Source organism: Bactrocera tryoni, chromosome 5, assembly GCF_016617805.1.
Source record: "Bactrocera tryoni isolate S06 chromosome 5, CSIRO_BtryS06_freeze2, whole genome shotgun sequence".
In the NCBI taxonomy this organism is placed as follows: Eukaryota; Metazoa; Arthropoda; class Insecta; order Diptera; family Tephritidae; genus Bactrocera; species Bactrocera tryoni.
In genome coordinates, this window is record NC_052503.1 from 78213869 (window position 1) to 78239116 (window position 25248).

The 25248-nt window shown below is 31.8% G+C and overlaps 1 protein-coding gene across 4 annotated transcripts in view; it reads left to right on the forward strand.

Moving 5' to 3' along the window:
- Nucleotides 1–25248, forward strand: part of LOC120777423 (cysteine-rich motor neuron 1 protein) — a 179081-nt gene that overhangs the window by 148759 nt on the left and 5074 nt on the right. The window contains exon 7 of one of the 4 annotated variants that reach the window (XM_040108729.1): nucleotides 11344–11786. The exons of the other annotated variants lie outside the window; for them this stretch is intronic. Coding sequence (XP_039964663.1) covers nucleotides 11344–11362 — 19 coding nt within the window. The 3' untranslated portion in view covers nucleotides 11363–11786. Of the gene's footprint in view, nucleotides 1–11343; nucleotides 11787–25248 lie in introns of those variants that run through there. 4 annotated transcript variants of the gene reach the window in all.

Sequence of the window (25248 nt, forward strand, 5' to 3'; positions counted from 1 at the left end):
ACATCACCTCAGTTTGATTTAAATAAGAAATTTTAAGTCTTTGCTGTTCAAAAATTATAAAAATAAGTACAAAGCAACCCATTTAAAGTCTTAAATACCTATCTTGAAAGCAGTAACCAAAAATTCATATAAACGTTGTAACGCCGCAAGTGAGAAGATTGTAAAATTTCGTTGAAAGTATTGATTACTTCGTTCCTACTATAAAAGTGTATTTTCGGAACACTAATTTACCTTTCCCCTTCACAATGATTTCCGCCCCAAATCGCAGGAAATATTCCAAATTTAAATTGAAACTGCAAGTGAAAAATTTCGCAAACGTCATCCATATACATATATATTATTATTTGCAAGCTTGTTGTTCATACACTCGGCGTGGTGTTATTTTATGGCTCTTCTTGTAAAACTCACTTTATTTCATTGTGTAAATATTTTCCTGTTATCGCCAGCCTTTCGTTAAATTCGCGCAATCCGACGCCTGCTGTGTTACGCAATGAGCTGTTGAGCTCAAACAAAATTGAGCACAGACAAATAAATGTTACGCTTCAGCCAACAGCAAAGTTTATTCGCTACTTTTTCATACATTTATTTGTTATTGTTTTTATTTATTTCGATATTTTCTGTGTTGGTGGGTATTTTATATATAACTGTCTTGCTTTTTTTGCTCACAATGTTCAAGTGAAAACTTTGCAGACATATAAAGGCGAGATAAACGCTTTCAACGCCCAAGCAGGTGGTTGTTTTTAATGGTTTTCACAAAAGGAGAGGGTGTGAGTGTAATAGATACAAGCATACTCGGATTTCTGCAATAAATAAAAGTTGGAAAGCCCATACTGTGTGGGCAAAATGCGGAAAAAATTTACACAAATACAAGACAAAACAAGAAAAGTTTAACCTTTCAGAAATAATTTTTTTTTTCGATTACATAGGTCCTACTTATAGACAAACCTTCACACTCCCATGGTATAAGGAGAAAGCTGGGCTTCCGAATATGTTAAAAATTGAAAAAATTTTAACTTAGATACCGTCTTTAGGTAGTTCCCCACTATGTAAGGAAAACATTTTTTAAAAAGCTTTTGAAAATTGCACTTGCTTCATATGTTTACTAGAAAAAACGTTAATAACAATCTTGCCAAAGAGCATCGTGTCTAATATCTATAATAAAGCAGGCCTTCGGCAATGTTTAATCAGCTTTAAAAACCATAAAATCTGCTTATTTTTATGTATGTAATTCCACATAAAAAAGCCAACAATTCTCCACAGCGCCATCTAACGACATTTTTTCATTTATTTGAATTCAGATAAATATTAAAAATAAGTTCCTTAATCTTTGCAAAAATAATCGGGCATAGTATTTAAATGAAACAGATATTTAGAAACATTTAATCAGCCTCAAAAATAGTAAAATATATTGTTTTATAAAAATCCAGAATAACAGCGCCATCTAACGCAAGCTTTTGATAAGAAATAACCTTTGAAAATAAGTTATCTAAGCCAAAAAGCTGTTCCCATTCCAGTATACTTCCTTATTGGCGCGAATTTCAGCAAATAATTCCTCTAAAAAGGATCATCAACTTTTCTAGGGGTAACCAACATTATGTAGGAAAAAAATTGATAAAACATTGATATTGAAAATTTCAATTTTTTAAATAATTTTTGCAAGAAGGACCGCACATAACATTAGCCATTAAATATACATTTAGAAACGATTACTAAACCTTCCAAATAATAAGATCTGTTATTGTTCTACATAAACCTTAAACAATGCAAACATTGTACATACCGCAACGCCATCTAGCGCAAGGTTTTGAAATAAAATAAATGGTAAATATATTTTCCTGGAATCAAAAAGCATTGTTGTTCCATATGTATTCCAAGATTGAATTGAATTTTACTATCGTTTACACAGATTCTTCTTCAGAATCGAAGCACTATGGCAATCTGCCAAATAATTTAACCGATCGAAATAAATTTCTTTTATGGAAATTTCTTTATTTTTGCTTTGGTATAATTTAGGTTAATGTTTTTTCTTGTCGATTTTATGAACTTGGGATTTCTGCTCTTCCTTTGCTCTATACAGATGCGTTCCAGATTCCTCTCAGCTATCTCACAGGTCAATGCTAGTGTGACACCATTTCAAAAAGTACGCACATAATTTAACTTTGCTCCAAATTTTTTGACTCCCCATAGTGCTAGGGAAAGTGTAAAAATATGAAAAGAAATGATTAATCTTTACAAAGTTTAGAAAACGCTAAACATTCATAACCGCCTCTGGCAGATAATTACTATAATTTCCTTTAGTTAAAAGTTAAGAGAAAATTTTCATCGCAAATGAGGAACATGAAATTATCAGATCAAAATATGTTTTTCAATTTAGTTTCTCGTATTCACAATTGCCAATTATCTTATTATGTAAATCTAATACAGCGCACTATAAACAAATTAACCATACATTTTCAGTACGTCCTAGTAATTATCGCTACTTTACTTCCTCCACTTTCGCACAAGTTTTTTAACAACCAAAATCGCAGTTCTCAATATTCATATACACTACTAACTACTTGCCTGCCAATAACGCCAAGGTCTCCAGTGACTCTGGTGTTAGCCAAAAGTCGTATTGGCTGCTAGCCAAGTGTGTTGTGGTGTCCATTAGTGGCTTGTAACAGTTAGCAGGAAAAACTAACCTACCAACAATGATGCTGACTAAAGGCAGTCAAATGAATGAGAATCGCTAGAATAAAAAAGTGTGTTTCACGAGGAGATAAAACCCAAGTAAAAAAGTGAGTTTCACGAGAGGTAGAACGCTAGTAAATGAAGAAGAGCATTTGAGCGCACAGTGAAAGAATTGAATGCTTCCTGTGTTCTGGACATTTTTAAAACAATTTTTACTGCATCTTTGCCACAAGGTCGTTTTTTTTATGGAAAACGCTGTTAACTATAGTTCGATGTATCCCCTTGGTATTGCTTTCGTACTGATGCTATGTAGTAAGGTGATCGAGTTATTACTTAAAAATGAAGATGTCACTAACAGTACTACCAACTTACAGAAAAAATATTCGAAAAACACGCGAAGTATAAATTAAAAATTCATCTTTCTATTTTATCACAGTATAGTATATTGTATCTCAAAGACCTGTGTAAATTATCATGAAGATCGGTTGAGTAGTCCACAAGAAATCTTTTCAACCGACTTCCAAAACACTGTTACGAGAAAAGCCGGTTTAAAGACGGCGCTCTTAGCCTAGCTAACCCCGAGCACACAAGTTCTCAAGGCTGTATCTCCGAAACTACTACTCGAATCCACGTGAAAATTTAGGTGTTGTAGAATTTAATGAGACAATAAAAAAATCGATTTTTTTAAACCCGTAAACCCATGTAACCCCCTAAGTTATTTTCCTGCTATTAAAACCTTAACGGATTGGAAGTAGTTCTAAATACCATTAGCAAAGTCCCGGTTTTGAAGTTTTTTTGGAAGACTCGTATACATATATTTTATAATTATTTATTTATATATATTTCTGAAATATTCCATCTATAGACATTTTCGGAATTAATTTCTATGAAAACAAATGATCACAGGACACACAAACAACGATTAGAAGATGATTTGAATGATCCAGATTAAGTTTTTGTATGAATAACTTTTTTATTTGACAAGATATCTTCACAAAATTTGGTACATATTATTTCCTTAGCAAATGCTATTATATCTGAAGATGTTTTTTAGATCGGATCACTATAGCATATCGCTGCCATACCAACTGAACGATCAAAATCAAGTTCTTGTATGATAAACTTTTTTATTTGACAAGATATCTTCACAAAATTTGGCATAAATTTTTTCTCGAAACAAGGCTACATTTTGAAAAAAAAACATTTTCCAGATCAGACCACTATAGCATATAGCGGCCATACAAACTGAACGATCAAATTCTAGTTCTTGTGAAGAAACTTCTTTATTTCTGCTTCGGTCCAACCAAAGCTAACGATTTTTCTTGTCGATTTTATGAAATTTTGCTCTCTCTTCTCTCCTATTGCTCTCAGCTCTCTTACAGATCATTGCTGGTGTGACGTCAGTCCAAAAAGAATCCTCACAATTTAATGTTGTTCAAATTAATATTTAAAATCGTCCAACCTACTAAATAACTGCTCATGTATATATGTATATATATACATAAGTATATATGTATATACACTCATATTGACACAGCCTTATGCACTTCCCTGGTATTAACTGCCACGATACTAACACCCAGCTGGCTTTGCTACCTTCAACTAACACCAACAAAGGTGTATTGCAGCGCAGGTTATTTGATTTCACTTTGTATCTGTCTGCTAGCCAGCCAGCAAGCGAAGACTGTGAAACATAGCCAAACAAGAAAAACAAAAATAGAGAGTATTAAGCTTGAAAGCGTTGCAGCTTGTAGCGTGTGAGCAATGGCAAAGGTGAATAGGTTTTGGCGTGTCTAAAGGGTGCAAACAGATACATGCCAGGAGTATTCATTTGCATGTCGACACATTTTTTTAGTGCACATTTTTTTTCTTCTTTGGTTCCTCGTTTTTGGAGCCTTTTTTGTATTCCTTTTTTTTGGTTTTCCTATGCTGGCTGTGTGTAAAGGCGCTATGTGGCACCAATAGCTGTCTGCGATTTTTTCCAACTATCTGCCTGCCAATAATATTGCTTATTTTTTCACACACAGCTCTCATTTTCATACTTTTTCGACGCAACAACGACTTGCTGAGGTCAGATCGGCGCGTTTGCTTCATTGCACTAATGGCGTATGCTAACGGCACAAGGTAATAGCGTAGCGCGCAAAAAAGCCGGCACTGGTGCACGCTGAGTCACATTTAATGGCCCAGAATGTCTAAAGCTCGCTTATCCGCTATCATGTACGCTGTGTACTCGCAGATAGCCTGGCAGACGATTTTCACTCGCTGACATGGCCAATTTGATTGCGAGCAAACGTTTTTTTCTAGTAATTTTTTCTTGTAGCCAAAGCAGTGCTGTTGTTGCGGCCGCTGGCGTTTGTCTTCGCCATGTTGGCACTTTGTAGCGCTGAGTATATTTCCCTTTTTTTTATATGTTTGCTAGCCATTTGCTTATGGTGCCTCATATTGGTTACCGATTTGTGCACTGCGCCCCCGTAACTCGCCCTCACTTCGCTCGGTCGTCCACAACGCAGTTGTTTCTAGTCAGCCATTAAGTGGTCATACACTTGCTGCTCTGCTCTCCATTGTGTGTCCTTCGTGTACTTTTTGGTTTTTAACTTGTATATAAAAATCAATGACCGCAACCGGCGAGTACTAGCCAAATTGCAATAAAAATATATGCGTCCATTTCGGATTCATAGATTTGATTGCGTTTTATTTTCGTTTATTTTCGCAAAACATGCGCCAAATGAGTGGTTTGTGTATTTGGCAATGTAGTTTTTGGCCATTTAGCAGGTCAATTGTAAATAGCAAAATTACCTTGAAAACTGTTATTACGCTCTCGCTCTCTCGCTGTAGCTTAGAGGCAGTGTTGTGTAGTCTTCGTTGGAAATTATTGGGTGTATAAAAATAAAGTGAGAACAAAGTTACTCTAGTGCCATTATAAAATTGTACTTACCTCCTATTCAAATGAGGGCAATTTTGCCAAAGTGCTAGTTGAAGTGCCTAATCGCTATCAATTTTGCATTTCGCTTACAAGTTAAGTGTAGCAAGAAATTGACGTTGCCATATTTAAGTTGTGCTTTAGTTTCTACTAAGCTTTGCTGTGTAGCGCGATCTTAACAATATCCTTGGAGAATAAAGTGCTGCTTTAAGGAATAATCTAATCTTTCCAAAGAAGGACTATATCTTATTGTGGTCTGATATCGGTGATTCCAACAAATAAGCATCATCTTGCTGAGGAAAGACGCAAAATTTCAGACTTCGATACCTCGAAATCTGACGGACTAGTGAAAGTGAATACAGATAGACAGACGGAAATTGCTAAATCGGCTGATTGTATGTACCATATCCTTTATTTACGACTTTCCCATCTGGGTGTTATAAAATTCGTGGCATACCTTAATATGAATTTCTTTTTATTAAGAATTATCTTTGAATCTGAGCACGGGAAAGATTCGGAATAGCGTGAAGGCTATAAAACTGATCGAAAGTCTTGTTCTTCTTCGGGAACGATGAGGGACTTCTAGAGTATAATCTTTGTTTTTCGGGAGAGCACTTTACTTATCAATTGCCTGCCTACTCAGTGCAAAATAGCACTTTTTGGCTACAGTGATTTTCCATTGAATTTCAAGGCTGATTGAAGCTCGGTTCATTTAGTTATTTTCCACTTTTTTTGCTTCTTTGAAAAGGGCGGATTTTCTATGACTTTATGTTTTAAATATTACAGTAAAGCTGTTTAATAATCGCTATTTATGAGTTTTTTGAGATGCTGAAAAATTGAGATGCGAGAAATTCCCGTGAAATCCGGTTCTACGTCACCGGTATTGACTGGGATTTGATTCGGCAAAGTTCTGTAATTTCGGCGATCTACCATATTTGGATCGTTCAGTTTGGGTTAATATTTGTAATCATTGGATCAAAAGCTAGCATCTGGGTTGCTCCGCTTTCTTCTGTTTCGGGGTGTCATTGAGTCGAGCCGGGCAAGGAGAGATTTTTCTGCTGCGTTTGCCCTAAATTGCTCCATCTTAACTCGATCTCTTAAATCTAATCAATCCAGCTCGAGTTGCTCTGAAAAATCTTGAGTGAGCCATGCACAACTTTTTTCTAGTTATTGTGGTTTCAGATTCTTTTTCTTTTTTGTTACAGTCATCGGTTTGTCGCGAGCTCCTTCTGGTCCACAGTGAGTGTGTTGTGACAAAAAAGTATCCGGAAAATCTAGATAAAACACAAAACATTTACACTATTCATCAACATTTATTTTGTCGCCTTCAAAGTAATCCCAACCAGATGTAATACACTTTGGCAACGATTTTTCCATGAATTTTTCTTCCACAATTCCGGCCACTTTCGATGGATTTTCTCTCACAAACGCCTCAATACGGCCAAATGGAACACTTCATTGACCGTCTGTCCTTCTGGAACAAATTCATGATGTACCAAACCACGAATATCGAAAAAAAAACAAAATTTCCCTCCATTCCGATGATTGTTGATTTGTTTGCAGGCGAAACTCATAAACCCATGTCTCATCGACAGTTATAATTTTGTCCTTGTATGTGGGATCGGAATTCGTACGATCAATCAAAATGACCTGTTTACGGTACTTTTTTTGAAAAAAATTCAGCTCAATGGGGACGAGTCGAGCAAGAGCGCGTTGCATACCCACAATATCCACCAAAATCATTCGAACGTACTAGTGAGAGAAGTCGATCTCTCTGCAATCTCTCTCACACTTGCCTGACGATTTTCAAGCATCAAAACCTTCACTTTTTTCAATGTTTTCAGCAGTTGAAAGGTCGAGGTTGTCCAGAACGAGGCATGTCTTCAGCGATCGTCTGTGAAAGCTTTGTAGCAATCGTAGGCTTGTGGCTTTGATGAAACTGTATCACCGTAACCCATTTCCAACTTTAGCAACGATTGCGCACACAATTTCCAGGTGCTTTTTTGTCAAAAAGTATACTATATTCATACTGGAAGAAAGGAAAGTTTAGCGTTTTTTGCTCAACAATTAACTGCTAATTAAACTAAAACCAACTGCTCTACTGATTTTTTAACTCTTTCACGTTGTTGGAGCTGTTTGCTTCAAAGCGCAGTAAAATCACATACAAACTGACTTATGTAGTATATGCCCAACCATTTGCATACGCTGATTTTTCCATTAGCGAAATTACTTTTCAGATTGTCATGCAATTTAGAGCGGCACTTTTAAAAAATTTGTATGGCTGTTTGTAACCCCAAAATGATGTTAAGGTCAACGAAGTGTGACGCGTTGCATACTTCGAGGCGGATGGGCATAATAAAATGCGGTCAACTAGCAGACGCTCGCCACGAATCTAATAATCTAAATGCCGAATCTACAACTTAAATATTTACAGTTAGCGCTGCTAAAGCTACATCGTCGCTGCCACCGCTGCTGCTGGGTTGCCATTGTTGCAAATGTGTCACTTAAGGGTGCAGCAGAAATTGAATAGAAAATTAGACTCGCTTCTCTAGCATGACTATGCAAATAAAAATATTAAACGGACGAAATGGAAAAGATTTTACACAAAACGAGATTTAATGGACTTTGGGTGCGGCCAAAAAAATCCAAAAAAAATCTGAAAAGCGTTGAAATTGCAGCAAAGCAGAAGCAACTATAAATAACGGTCAAAATGCAATAAACTTGTGTAAAAAGTATGGCAAAACGGATTGGCAAGTAGGGTAAACGTGTGACATAAGACGCAGGGTGCAGACACTGTGGCTGTGTTAATAAATATTCTTAGCTGCGTTAGGGTTTCGAGGGCAAATTGCCATAGCGCATGTGATTGTCGAACTTTATGGCCCATGCCACTAAGCCATTATATTATGTTTAATGGCAGTTTAAAGCTCATTAAGTAGCCACAAACTGCTTTGAGTTTGTGTAAATACAACTATATAGTTTTTTAATAAATATATTTCTTATTAATTTAATGGATAAGACATTTCTTCGTGGCCATTACATGCTTTACAGCCACAGCCCTGTCATTCAATCGCGCCAAGGTCAGTAGTTCAAAGTCAAACTGCGCTCATAACTTGGCTCAAATATCAATATGCTAGTTTATGGCTTCTTTAAACGCCAACCAATGCCTGATAAGACGTAATATAAAGGCTTAATATGTGTGTTTTGTGTGTGTAATATCCTGTTTTTGTATGCGACTTGACGGCAACTTATGTTTACTCCAACCACTAGCCCTCTAGACTGCTTGTTTGCATGCTAAACATGCATTTTGTAGCCTCAGCTTCTCTTGGTGTTTGTTTTATGAGTCCATTACATGTGTTTTCTACCGAAACCCATATCGACAGGCGCCCTATTTTCACTATATTTCCGCTCTATTTCCGCTCCTTGTCTCCCTTTTGTCGTTTGTTGACAGTAATGATGCTATTGAAGTAGTTTTTGCTGCTACTTTCTCGCTCTCCCAGTTATTCAGCACTGATTTGCCAATATTCCGGCTGACCATCGTAAAAACCATTGCTCTCCTACCATTTTGGCCTCTTCTGACATGGACATAAAAACGCAACCGAAAATTGGCCTTCAAAAATTCCACATTCACTCTCACTCTGACACTATCGTTGCCTTTGGCCTCTATTGAGAAGTTTTTATTTATATTTTTTGTGTTAGCTAGCAATTTCCATTTTATTTAATACATTTTTTTACTATTTCTTTACACACGCATTCATATATCCTGCAAATCATGTGTGCCCTTTGTCAAATCCTTTCAATTTTTCTTTCACACGCTCTCGCATTTCTTACAAGTAGGCATTACTATGCATAAACCCTTTCGAAAATCTTGTTATCCTCATCCACTTTTTTCACTCTCAACTATTTTCAACGCTTTTGTTTTGTTATCGCAATTTTTTTGCCATATTTATGACATATTGACAGCTATCAGCAAATTTATTGCCAATTAACTTGTTTCACTTATATGCGTACATATGTACATGTGTATGACATTATTATATAATATATGCATCTACTACAAGGGTTTTGTATTTCATTACGAATAGTATTTTAACCGAAAATCCGCTCTCACATAAACTCTCGCCCCCACTCTAAAGCTCTTAAATTGACACTTTGTCATTGCTGTCAGCATTCAATGTCAAAGCCATCACTTTTGACTTCTTAATTCATAGCCCGCTTTAGTCGTTAAAGCAGTTAGTGTTTTTGGTATGGCGCTTAATTAATTAAGAGCTTATATTTCGATAGAAATTGGGTTCATAATGCCAAGTTAATTGCTTTAAGAGAGTGTCTGAACATTTTAGAATAAATATTATATGAATGGTGTGGGTTAAGTGATGGTGAGGAACCGCTGTTGGGGATCTTAAAAATGTAATGGGAGAAAAGTCAAGTTTTCCCAACAAGAACATTTATCAGTCAGTTTGTATTGCAGCCATATTCTAAAACGAAACGATCTATACAATTTCTTCAAAGGTTACACGTTTGCCTTCAAAAATAGTGCATACCAAATTTCGTGAAGATAACTCGTCAAATAAAAAAGATTTCCATACAAGGACAGGGGTTGGATCGGTCAGTTTATATCGCAGTAGTTGGCCGATATCGACGATCCCGACAAATGAAAAGCTGGTCATGGTAAAAAAGGACGTGAGCAAAATTTAATATCGATATTTCAAACACTGAGGGACTAGTTCGCGAATATACTACTACTGAAACCAAGACATTCACTTTTGACCGAAAATAACGACAAGTTGAAGATTTGGAGCAGTGTATGGAGATGTTCCATAGTGATAAACCCGAGTTTTTGCGTCGATATGTGCCAATGGATGAAAGATGGCTCTATAATTTCACTTCGAAATCCAATATACAGCCATCCAAGTGGACTGCACACGATGAACCCGCTTCAAAGCATGGAAAAACGTGACAGTCGGTTGACAAGATTATGGCGTCCGTATTTTGGGTTGCGCAAGGAATAATTTTTATTGACTACCTTGATAAAGGAAGGACTGTAAACAGCGACTATTAACGTTGTTGGAATATTTGGAAGACGAAGTCGCAGCAGTTGAAGAAAAGAAAATCTTTTTCTTAAAACAATGTACCGTGTTACAAGTCAGTGAAAACGATAGAAGAATTCTTGAATTTTCGGCTTCGAATTGATCCGCGTCCACCGTGTTCTTCAGACCTTGCCACCAGCGACTATTTCTTGTGTTCAGATCTCGAACGATTGCTCGCTGGGAAGAGATTTTTATTGAATGAAGAGGTGATCACCATAACTAAGGCCTACTAAGAAGCAAAGTAAAATCTTTTCTACAAAAATGCTATCGCTACTGTCACTAGATCACCATTGATGGGAACTATTTAAAAAATATATACTTGCACATATAAAAAATATTTTTTATTGCGGTAGGTCGTTGACTTTTCAATTGACCTATTATAACCGAGACTTTTTACGATTCATCGCGTTCGTTTGAATAAAAGGGCGTTTGGTGGCAGAAATTCTGAGTATTCTTTATTTCACAGAACATCTGCTGCTAGTTTGCTAAGGACCTGTACTGGGCTTTTGTGAGTGCATCCGATAGTGGGGTGAACACAACAGGTCATACCTGGTGGTGCAAATATCAATCAAATTCTATTGTATTCTAGCTAAAAGCCAACTTATATATATTGTGAATCAACCTTTCTGCAAATGCCTATATTCTCTTTCGATCTCTTCTCTATTTCAGAACGACCATTAAACACTGAGTGTACAGCGAATCATGGCATTATTCCTGTACAACCACTTAGACACAACCACCAATAAACCCTAGACAGAACTTGCTAAGAGCATCCTATTGAAAAAAGGCGCGCAGTTGAATGAACGAAATAAAGTTAAATTTAACGGCATAGCGTTAATATTAACATAACATAAGTGATAAGAGATATATACCATAAATGAGTAATTAGCCATAAATGTGTGTAAATGTGGAGAAGAAAAGCAAAGCTATACTAAAACTGATGAAAAATTTGTAAAAAGAAATTGCTGTAAAAGTATTAAACTAAATAAATTTGCGTAGTTAGGTGAAGCAATGGCGCTAAATGATATATAAAGCTATATTTGGATTAAGAAATAGAATTTGAAAGCAAGTGAATATTCTTTTTGTTAATCATATTTTTTTCATTATATTTAAATTCAATGCTTTCTTCTCATTTTTTTCATTCTATAATTAAACTAATTTTTTTTTTATTTTTTGATTAATATTTATTTGTTGATTTAATAAACATACATATATATATTTTTTTTGTTAATACACACGACTCTGTGGCAGGTTTATTGGTGGTTTTGTATTTTATTTTTGGCCCCATTTTTTTTCTTATGCTCTCAATTATAAAATACTTTCTTTTGCTTTGAACTGACGTTTTCTTTTCAGATTTTTGTATTTTAGCAATTTTTTCGTGAGCCGCCACTATTTTTCTTAATTTTGGATTTTGCATTCTTTTTCTTTTTTGATTGTTGAAAACTTTTTAAATCTTAAAAAACGATTTTTTTTTAATTCTATTTTTAAGATCACATTTTTTTTCTTCACATTTTTTAGATTTTCGATATTTCAGTGCATGGACATATTTTTCTCATAATGGGAGTTTTTGTGTGTTTTGTTCATTTGATTTGATTTTCAAAAATTTTTTTAAGCCGTATTTTAAATTTTTTTCAATAAAGTTTATATTTTCTTTTTAACATTTTTTACATTAACGGTATTTTTATTTTTGAGTGCATTGCCATCTTTTTCCCATTTAACGATTTTTGCATGATTTTTTTCTCATATTCTATTTTTTGAAATAATAAAATAATAAAGTACATATTTGCTTTCCACTTTTCTAGATTTTCGAAATTTTTGAATTAATTAGCCATCTTTTTTATTTTTTTTTTTGTTTTGATTTTGAAATTTTTTGAAGTCGTTGTTTGAAAAATTTTCTGATTTAAAATAATTTTGAGTGAACTGCCTCCGTTTCTTAAAATTTTTGATTTTTAATTTCGTTTCTTTTTAGAGTTTGAAATTGTTAAATTTTACATTTATTTTTAAATTTTTCGAAATTTTTCGTATTTTCAAACAATTTTTTTTTATATTTTGCGATTCTTGTAATTTTGTTACATTATATTTTCAAAAACTTTTCTTAAAAAATATTTTATTTTATATTTTTCGAATTAATGACTTCAAATATTTCTAAGCAAATATACCAAAATAAGTGAGGTTATGTACAAACCTACAATACTGAATAATACGCAATAATATTTGAAAACAAAAACACAGTTCTACAGTGAAAACAATAAATAAATATTACTGCATATATGTTTCTACAAGTAAATAGTTATAAACATATGTATAATATACAAAAATGTAAATTAAAGCAAACAGCATATACAGACATACAGTAAAGAAGAAAATGTATAAATAAATTATAAAGCCATTGCGTATACAAAAAATAGAAAAAATATATATAAATTTAAAAAATAATAAAAAATATAATAAAAGTAAAAAATAAATAATATAAAAAATATAAATTAATAAATAATATTGTACTATAGTTGGTGGCATACATACATATGTGCATATACATACATGGTATCTATTAGGTATACAACTTTATATACTGTATGTACTATGCATTTCTAAGTGTTTAGCTAAGCTTTAAAAGGCAAAATAAGAATAATAATTGAGAAAATATGTATAAATTTGAAAAAAAATATAAATTCGAAAAAAATATAATAAAATTTGCGAAAATAAAATATGAAAATACAAAAAACAGTAAGTCAAAACAAAAAGAAAATAAATGAAGGCATCAAACCCATGCATGCTGGCTTGTATATTACCGTTATAGAAATCATAGCTAAACAATTGCCAGCATAGTAATACAAATTGCAAAAAAAAAAAATTACAAAATAAACCAAAAAATGCTTAAAATGCATAAAAAGACAATAGCAGCATTCATTAGAACATTTCATTTTACATTTACGCATACTTTTTTTAGCGACTGTTGAGGTCAGGGAAATTTTTGTATGAGATGATTCGATAACATCGTTTACTACAATATTTCAATTCATGTCAAACCCTTCAAATAATTAACGCCAATATTCATACTTACCAACAAATGAAGGCATATACGAGTGGTTTTCGGCTACTTTATCAATATAAGGCACACCTTGGATTCATAAAGTAAACAATAATTTCATCATATATAAATATTGAAAACATATTTTTCTTCTTTTTTTCTTCTACAATATTTTTTTGTACACATATAATAAGTGCTAAGTGTAATAACAGCATTTGCTATAAATATTTTGTTTAGTAATAAAAAGTGTACTAAAATATGTACGAAAATTTTTGTATATAGTCTTTAATAAAAATGTTGGAGTGAAGTTCTTACGCACTTGCATGTACTGTAGTACTTTGTACTAAAAAATTAGTACTAAAAGATTTTCATATTTTTTTAATTCTTCCTTCGGCAACATTTTTTTGTACACATACATATAATTAGTTATAAACGCAATAATAGCATTTACTAGCAAAAGTTCGCTTTGTATTAAAAAGTGTACTAAAAAAATTTACTGAAAACTGTTCTAAAGTGTGTACAAAAATTTTTGTACATAGTTAAATATTTAATAAAAAGTTGCATATGTAATTTTTAAAGTACCGATGCACTTTGTACTAAAAATTAGTACTAAAAACTTGTCATGAAAAATAACCTATTCATAGCTTTGCAACAATTGTGTATGAAATGTACGGAAATTTGACGCATGCCGGTCATAAAAAGTGTGTGTACTTAAAAATTAACTACAACGACTACCATTTCATGTCATATCATACATATATGTATGTATGTATAGATATGCACAATGTACTAAATTACTATTTTGCATCAATTTTTTAACAATTATTTATAACTACATATTTGTACTAAATTGAAATACATGCTTTCTGATACTAAAAATTGCGTGTACTAAAAAAATTACGTACCAAATAGTACAGCTACATGTATATTTTTATAACTGACTTTGTACTAATATATTATTTTGTGTACTAAAACATTTATATGTGCATAAATAGCTCTACCGTTAGATTATAACTTCTTAAGACGAACTTAAAATATTTATTTATTAATATTTATTTTTTAGTACAGTGTAATAAAAAACTCTCCCCAAAATGTATTAGATTCATATTTGTAATATTTTCAGCGCAGTTTTTTAATATATTATTTTAAAAGGTAGAATTTCTTTGCATATTCAACAACGCATGGAAACATATTCGAGTTGGTTTCGACCTCTTACTTATTCAAACCAGAAAGACCACTCTACCTTTGTCCATAAATTTTTTTAATACGCATTTTTTTGTGTTCTCCTTGTGCCCACATAATGCGTGCTAAATGCAACAACAACATGTTCTGCCACTAAGTACAAAAAAGTGTAATGAAACATTTAATAACTTCTGTACTAAAATTTTGTACAAAAATGTGTGTTAAAGTTTTGTTCATTGTTAAATATTTGCTAAAAAATGTGGAAGTGAACTATTACATACTAAAATTTGTACTAAAAAATGTACTAAATTATGTGATAAACTTTTGTGCATTGTTAAATATGTGAAAATGAACTTTTTACGCACTTTCACATACCGCAGTGCTTTAGTACTAAAAATTAGTACTAAACCTTTACTCAAAAAATGATAATTTCACAATTTTGCAGAAATTTTTGTACGCATAATTTAAAGCTATTTGAGTTTCTTTGTCGACTTAGATATTTATGCACACATATACCAATAATGCGTTTACTAAAAATGTACTAAAAACTAACATTATCAGTTCTAACCAAAAATCATGCCATTTACTGCTGTTGTACATATTAATATTTCAAAGCAAAAGCTTTTGGCTGCATTTACATATACAAAACTAAAAAAAAGCATCAATGTGTAATTCGTAAGAAAAACCTAAACAACTCATCGATATTTGTAAATAGCTAAATTTGTAATTACTGAGTATTCTGTATACTAACCATACCACATACATACATACATACATACTTACATAGTACTTAGGACTTTCGCTATCATAGCAGTAACACGCCTATACTCATGAGCATAGTGTTAAATGCAAATATATGATTCACATTCGGAAGGCTTAAACAAATATTAGGGTGGGTCGGTATTTTACATATGAATACATATTAATAATATTTTCGGTTTTTTATCTATTTATTCAAAAATTTGCTCTAAAAAGCAATATAGAACTTAGATCAAAACATTTTTCATGAAAAAATCACTCTCTACTTGAAGGCAAGTAAAACAGGGTTCTAGCGAAGTCGATCAGCCTCAACCTAGTTAGGGATATTTCCCCGTGGAGGCTGAATATACCGACTGTTGCACCAAAGACGCCTTCTTTGCCCACCCTGGGGTTAAAGTCGCCAAGCATGATTTTGATTCAGCTTGCGCTCTAACTGTAGTAAATGCCACAAGAACCTATTCGCCTCAGTCCTTGTCCCGTCCATCGCATTTCTTTGACAGCGGTGATGTACGCTTTAACTCGAACGAAGGGCAGCGGCACCTTCCCAATTAAGGGACCGGCCATTCCAGGAGCATGCCATTAATTCATAATCCTTAACACTTTTGCGGGGGTCGTTTTCTAAAGGGGCTGGGGCTTAGCCGAGACTGTTGTTTCCTTTTAATTGGTAGGGTTTTTTACGTGGCGGGTTCCAAACCCGTGGAAGCGATGTTTCGCCTTCTCAGTTTAGCTCACCTTCAAAAGGATGTTTTTGGATACTTGGTTTAAGACCAGAAGTCGTGAACTGCTTGAGCCATTTGAAAAAGAATCGTTTATGACCGCTCCCAAGTGAAAGGTGCTCAGAAAACTTTCCTTGATCCGAACGAGGGAGAAGAAAGGAATGGAGTGTTTGAATTTTTTAGTGTAAAAATCAGTTTCACTCGATTTCCGGCAAAACGACGCGCCTTATAAATGAATGTTATAAGACAAAGTAGTAGAAAATGAAGAGATCTATAACTTTTGTATCAACAACCGAAGTTTTTGTTTTTTTTTTTAGTTTTTATCTTGTACAAAAAAGCTTACTTTCTTTCGCCTTGGAGCTAATCCATTTCAGGCAATTGACTTCACTCAACTGCTATAAATTTGTTATGAAAAATATTTAGAAATTATTTTCTTTTTTGTTTTAACCGGCCCACCCTAGTAGATATAAATTCATAAAATCTATAGCGTTTTGTTTAATTTTTCTAAACATGTATGTATGTAAGCGCAACCTAAGTGAGCTATGTTTGGATCAAATATGTAGCTACTAAAGCCAGATAAGAGTATTTGACAAAAAAAAAAAGATAACAATAAACACAAATATTTAACAAAATAAAATAAATTGAAATAATTGAATTTGAAAGAAGAAATTGGGGAAAAACCTGAAAAATTAGTGGGTAAGTAAAAATAGAAACAAAAAACAAAAAAAAAAAAAAAACAAATACACCATTACCAAAAAAACAGAATTGTAAAATATTGAATTAAAAAAAAAGGTGTTTTTTAGGATGACTGGATTTTAATAAGGCATTACTTTTTCGAAATTGGTCACTTTGACAGCTGTTACTTGTTTATTACTCACTTTAGTTTGCCAATTCATTATTTTATTCCTACTTGATAATCACTTGTCCAAAAAAACACCCTTTATAATTAAAATATGTGCTAAAAAATAGCGAGTAAATACCTGTAGTTACGATCAGTAAATTTAACACTTATTTATATAATTCGATACTTGTTCTTACCATATTAACTTCTAGCATGCTTAAATATTCCACATTTCTAAATATATTGGTGGCCCTGTAGTTATTTCAAGCTTTTCACTTGACTAATGCTGCTATAAACTTTACATATATGTAGTGCAAAGCTCCGATGCTAGCAATAAGCTTTGTCTCTTTCACTCAGTCACAAGTTTCGCAATTTTGTTGTCTCTCCAGTGGCGCGCTGGCGATGTTTTCTGAGCGTAAGTGATTGTTGGGTGCTCTTCACTATAGCAAAAAGCGCTCGAAAAGCTTGCGCTAAGTATTATGCGATATTTGTTGCTCTGGCAATGTATGATCGTTTAGGAATAAGGTTACCAGCAACAAAAACCGAACTTTTTAATATTTTTTAAGACAAATTAATTTTGCTTAAAATCAATAAAAAAAATTACTTTCTACTGAGCTTGTGGCAATTGTAAAAATATGTTTTGCAACAGTCCATTTACAAATTACAAAATTTCTTACGTTGGTATTCTAGTCTAGATGCATAAATGTCAGGTGATTTTTGAACTGTCATAAAAAAACTTTTAATGTTTTTACTATCAATTTTTTATTAGTTATTTAAAAACATTACATACAACAACATAGAGAAAAGTTAAAAGATTTCAAAACAAATAGCAACCGATGGAGTGGCGGTTCTCAAAAAATTGTTACGTTACTATACCCACGATTTCAACCCTCTTAGCAGTATGACACTACAAAAAAAAATATTAATCGGGTATAATGCAGCAATGTCTGTTCTACTGAAGAGTCGGAAACAAAAAAATGTTTTACGAATTGGTGACAGTCTTAAAGAAAAACATTTGTTATACCATTTTTTCGACCGAGTTAAGTATTTAAAGTATAGTAAAAATTTTAATTTGGGGGTAGGGATAGTCTTTACAAATGACTCTCAAAATTTTCCAGTTAAATCGGTCTAATAAAGCTGGGATATCGTTTTAAAAAATCCATAAAAAAGACTCTCCAAAATGTTCAGCTAAATCGGTCTAAAAAATCATGGATATCGTGTTACAAATGTCCATGGAAGAGACTCTCTACAAGTTTCGGTTAAATCGATCTGAAAAATCTTAGATATCGTTTAAAAAACGGTTTTGAGGTTCATAACAAATTTTCTCTAAAATTTCCATAATTTAATAGGTCTGAAAATCTTGCTAAACGTTTAAAAAAAAACAGTTTTGATATATTCTTGATAGTTAAAAGAATAGAAAAATATATTCCCCTTTTAGAGTATATAAATATATTTTCTTCAAAGAATTTTAAATATTGGTGGGTAATTTAGGATCAGAAGCACTTCTATTTTCCCTTCGAACTTCAAAAAGAGCTAGCGTTCACTTTTGACGATTCCCTAGTCATAATACATATGTATGTATAAGGATCATATGATAGCTGACTATGACTATCATTCGGTCTACTTATGTACCAGTTGTCTAGTAATGGTAGGTTTTCGAGATGTAAGACCTCTTTCAGTGCAAAAAACAATCTCGGAAAATATTTACGATATTACTAACGTAAAACGACTGAGTTTCACCTCAAGTTCAAAATTTTAGCTGTCTCCATTTAAGAGTTAATAAAACAATACATAGACGACCAGTTTTACGCGTGACTAATATGCGATTTATTTCACAACTGATTTTCAGCAGCTTGTATGATATAGTTTTACTAATCGTTTTCCTCGGCGAATTTCAAATACTGAAAAATTCCCGCTACTCAGTGTTGGCTTTTGTTTACACTACCAAGTTCCCCCTGTACCATATGTTTGAGTAGAAAAAAAAGAAGAAAAACTCATTAAACCAAGCAGCTGACTGATATACTATATATATATACATATAAATATACATATATATATACAGTTATAAGTACATATGTATATATATATTTCCAAACAAAGGGGTAAGATCAAAGCCAACACATACTCCAATACAATATCCAATCCATACAAACAATATGAGCGAAAGTACTCAATGCAAACAAAACACGCGCCAATGGAGTACCACAAATCGCCAAATGCAGCTATAAACAATTCCGTCAAAAATCGACAATCAGCTGAGCTATAGTTTCCACAAATATACGAAAACAAAGCCAAATGCCATTAACTAAATAAAGCAACGCTCAGCTAACTCAGAACACTGGGTCTCACTGATTGGGTCAAAGAGAGCGTGTACATTATAGAAGAGAGCAAGTCCAAAACAATGATAGAGGCACACAGCGCAAAGCAGCTAGTTGGAGTATAGTCTGGTTGCTTATGCACCTTCATTTGAGCCTTGCGTTTTGAGATAATTTCATATTATTGCGCAAATATCTGCAGAAAATAAACAAAATTAATTTTTTTTAAATATTAACAAATTGGAATTATTCTCAATTATGTAAAAATATGAAAATCGTAGATACCACCGTTACCCTTTATGACTACGTGCAACGGCAGCACTGATTGGAGAAAATTTTTTAAGATTTGGCGCTCTCTAGCGTCTAGCCGCGTTATCAATACATTCCACACACACTAGCTGGCTAGACCCACAATGCGCTGCCAACTTGTGCATGGATCGCTGTGGGGCCACTTGCTAGCCAACAGCCAAATTCAGTTCACTAACGACTTGACGATGTAAAGGTTGTGTTTTTTGCCGCTTTGTTTGCGAAAGTTTATCGTGAAATCGTGTAAATTGCGTACTAACTTACTGAAGTAAAGACGTGCGTTTGTTAAGTTGTGGGAAATTTAGGAAATAAAATTGTTGTTTGTGAAATAAATTTTCTAAAATATTATTAAAAATAATAAAAGTGTGTAATCTGTAAATTATGGAAATTTTTTCGATTTGTGGCAAGTGGAAGCAAGTGTTTAATTGCAAGTTTACACAACTCTTTTCTAACTAAAATGCTAAGTTATGAAAATTTTGCTATAAATTTATTGTGAAAGAAAATTATTGTCATAAAAACTTAAAGTGTGTTGTAACTGAAGGTATGGAAATTTAAGTTCTCAACTGAGTGGAAGCATTATTTAAAAATATTTACTAATTCTTCGATATCATTGTTCTCGCGCCTGTTCAGTTATATTTTGTGCTAATATCTATTATTGACATAATCCGATTTAAATGTTAATCTTAATTTTATGAATTTTTTTAGTATTTCAATTGAATACGGAATATTCTTAGTCAATTTTGAATATTTAAAATTTTTTAGGGGACATTTTTTTAATTTTTTTAAAAAAAAAAATTTTTTTAATTCAAAAATTTTTAATTTTTTTAATTAAATTTTTTTTATTTAAAATTTTTTTTAATTCTTTTTCTATAATTTGTTATATTTTTTTTCATATTTTTAAATTTTTTCTATAATTCTTTTTCTACTGTTATATACTGTTTTTCATCTTAGTTTTATCAGATTTTATAATTTTGAATTGATTTAAAATTTTTCTAAATGTTAAAACTATTGAAAATTTTATTTTTTTTACATCACAGCACCTTAAACTAGTTTAAAAAATTTAAATACAAAAAATTATGGAAGAGGTTTCATTTACATAAGTATAACTTTTGTAAGTTTTTTAAGTAATTAGCATAAAGAATAAAAATTTTTTAAATAAATTAAATATTAAATAATTATAATTTTTTAATTTAAGCAGTATAAACAAATTTTTAAATTATATGATATATTATACATATATTAATAACCGATTTTTATAGTAATGTTTTTAAATTATTTTAAAATAATTATTAAAGAAAAAATTAAAAATTTAAATTTAAACAAAAGATTTAAATGTTTATAAATATTAATAATTAATTATTATTTTTATTTTAATTAGTAATAACCAACTTTTAAAGCTCATTTTTGAATTATTTTTAATTAAAACAATTTTATTTATTTTAATAAGTAAATGCTAATTTTTAAAGTAAAGAGCTAAATTATCTTTAATCAGTCAAAACTTTTTTTTACTTTTTTGAATATTTTAATTTTTTTTAATTAGGAATATTTTAAAAATATGCTTGAAAAATTAATTGTTACTAATGAAAATAAAAAAAATTAATAAATTAACTTATTTTAAGCAGTAAGCATAAAAAATTTAAAATTTTTTCGATACAATTTTTGATTATTTATTATTTAATAAAAAAGTAACAAAAAACTATTGATTAAAAATTAATAATTAATTAGAATATTTATGTTAAAAATTAGGTATTACTAATAAAAATAAAAAATATTTAAAACTTTTATAAAATATTTCTTTTAATGCAACAATTAATGTATTATAAAATAATAATGTATAAAAACTTTTCTAATTAATTTTTTTTAATATTTTTATTTATATTGTTTTAATAATTTGCAATCTGTTTTTATTGAACTAATTTTGGACAAGTCAGCGTTAGCGTTAATTAATAATTAAAAGTATTTTTTTAATATTTAAAAATTTTTATTGATCATTTTTAATATTTTGATTTTTTTTTGTAATAATTTGCAAATTAAACAAAAAATTTAAAAAAAATATATATTTAACTAATTATTAATTTATAGTAAAGAAGCAAAATTAGTAATTATTAATTAAATAATTATTTTTTATTTAAAATGCAATTATAAAATTTAATTAAGAACTGTTTATTACTTGGCATTACAGAAAATATTACTAAGAGAATAAAAGCAATGCAACAAAGGTGTCAAGTGTGGTAAACACTTTGTGTAAATGTTTCAGTTTTTCCAAGGAAAACTTACGTAATTTTGTGAAAAAAATCTTTTAGAATTTAATTAATTAAAAAATTAATTACTGGCAAAATTAAGTGAACTATAAAAAAGTTAATGACTTAATTAATTATAAAAATTAATTAATTACAATAATTAATAAATTACAGCGTTTAAGGAAAAACAATTTATTAAAAAATACATAAATTAAAAAAACTGTTCTTTTAATTGTGTTTACAAATAATACAATTTAATACTTTAATAGTGCTTAAAAAAAGAAATAAAATCCACCACCAAAAAAATTGCTACCACAAAACTTTGGCCGATAATTCAGCGAAAATAGAATTTACCGCACAAATTTTCGACTAATTTTGTTGTCAAACTAAAGTGCCAGCAAAATACACAAAACTGCAATAACAAAAACATTAAGGAAAATTAAAATTGCCACATTTCGTCATCAGACCAAAAATTGAAAAATTGCCGCATTGCAGCAGCAGCGTTTGCATGTAGGTAAGTGTCCAACAATTTACATTTGCATTAGGCTACCAACACATGCACACATTACAATTAATTTATATACATATACACAAAACTCATGAGTGTGTTTGTGCGTTTTCACCAAATTAAGCCCGCTAGCGTGAGCGGGTGTGTGCGTTGCGCACATTATGCACGCGGCCAAATGAATGGAAAATGAAGACATGAGCAGCAAACGCAAAAAAAAAAAAACACACACACACAAAAGTAAAGTGTCTCAAAAAAGTGGTTGTAGCAAAATTACGAGCTTTCGCACGCGATGCGTTTGTGGGGGTGCCTTATGCCACGAGCCAAGAGCAGCGAACGCAAACAATTCGTTTGCCCGCATGTTTATAGTTTTCAATTTGGTTATTATTTTGGTTTTGTTTTCCATTTCTTTGTTATTTGTTTTTTACTTTTTTGTTGCTGTTTCTTTTTTTGTTGTGCAAACAGCTTGAACTTTAATTACAGTTTGAATGTCATATAATATAACAAGTATACATATATATATATGTATTATTTACTTCCGCCACTCACCATACACTTTTTGTTGTTGTTATTTGCCGCTAGCTATTCGTTTTTGGTGTTTTCAAACCAAATTTCGTGCATTTTTTCAAAAGTGGCTTTTTCACACGCCACCGAATTGACATAGATACCAACAAATAAAAAAAAGCAACGGCATATTTGCTCAAACACTCCACCGGAATAATTGCGCTCGCAGTTTGACCTACATTTTTGTCCTAATTTTGGCAGATTACAGTGACTTTTCACCTTTTTTTCTAATTTTCTCCATTTCGTTGACTCCATTTTTGCCATGCTTCAAACACTTCCCTGGAGTCACAGGTTACTCATCGCGTGTATATCTGGAGACAATGCCATGTGCTCTTTTCATAAATCACCCGTCGGCCCGACAGTTGTATTGTCCTAAAATCAAACAAAAGCATTTTGTCAATCGATCGACTTATGCTACTGCCATGTCCACGTAACGTTTGTTATGCCTTGGTACTACCTTCTCCGGAAAACACTTCACGTTTACCTCACACTCTATTTTTATGCTACACACCCTGCTTTCGTAGTTTTTTCCAAGTTCTGTCGCTTTTTGGCTTACACTCTCGCTTAAGTTCTCTTCCATTTTCATCTTTTTCCACTTTTTCACTAATTTCTAACCTTTATTGCTATATTGCTCACCCCTTGATATTAGAGCATTTGCGTACAACCCCCAAAAAGTTAATGCCCTCTAGTTTCCTTATATTTATTGCATTCGTTTTGCTGTTTTTTGAGTGTTTTGTTTGTTGTGTTTTGCCACTAGTTTTCTTTTTCTTCTCTTTCTATTTCTTTCTTTATTATTCTCACAATCTTTGGCTGTCTAGCTTGGTTTATTATGTTCTTGTTTTTTTGGCCTTTGTTATGTTATTTTTTGTTTTGTCGTCTGTCGCAGCTTTATCGCTTTATTTAACGACGCTTTGATAAGCCATTGCGACACCGCCATCGGTATTATCGAACTTTTTGCATATTTATTCTTGCTTAGATACAATGCTTGTCTATATGAATTTTACAATACAGGAATTGCCTTTTTTGGGAGACATACCATTATAGTTTCACATATTCCAAATTACTGAGGGTGCCGATTGGCTTTGACAATTTTCATAGAATTAATGGAAGAACTAACTATGAGTTCCGTGAAGAAGTCAGAACTGTAAGCGGAATTAAAGAACATATTAGCAGGAATATGGAGGAGATTGATTCCATGATCTCATCAAACTATTAAGAACAGTCATATAGTTATATGGTTAAGAAACCGCTCTATGATCTCGTGCTTCTGATCACATTATCCAGAACAAAATAGTCATTTAGATCAGTTGAGAACACATGGAATCACACATTCATGCTGGAAACCTTTGTTACGGATTGGAGGTTTCTTTTTTTAATTCTCCTTTCATATAGCTGCTTTATTGCTTCGAGTATATTTAGTTAGATCCAAAATTTTGTTTACCAAGTTCCTTTCCCTTACTACATCTGTGTGATGTGCAAGTATCTGGATCTTTGCTCTCAATACTCCTCATACAATTTGAAGGTCATTTTCAAACGTATGTAGATAAGAAACTGCTGCATGATCCCACGTTATAAACTCTATATATAATGAGAATAAACTATAAAAAAGCAACAATTTCTCGTCTATGATTCAATACATTATTCCATAAGGAAATGCTTTAAATATAAACAAAAAAAGATAGTTTTTTTTTAAAGTGAAACTGCTTTAAAAATAATATGAGATCTGAAAATATCGGTCAAAATAAAAAAATGGAAGAAAAAATCAAAAATTGGTTAGAAAGTTTTAGGTAATAAAATAAGAGACCAAAGCCAGTTAGATACATTAACGTTTAGAATTATAAGTTTATTTTGTATTAACTTCGAACAACGAAAACAGAAAAATACTCTTATTTTTAAGTCATAATTTTTAATAATTTAATTTTTTTTAATGCGTTTAATCACCAGCTTAACGAGTTTAAATCCTGGCAATTATCCAAAATGTCATCGGGGTAAAATTTCGCAATAATTTTGGGAAAATCCAAACAATTTGTTCCATAATTTATAGCTGTGGTTTCCTTTCATTTTCTGTATTTTATTATTTAAAAAGCTTATGCGCCTTTACTATTTGACGCATTT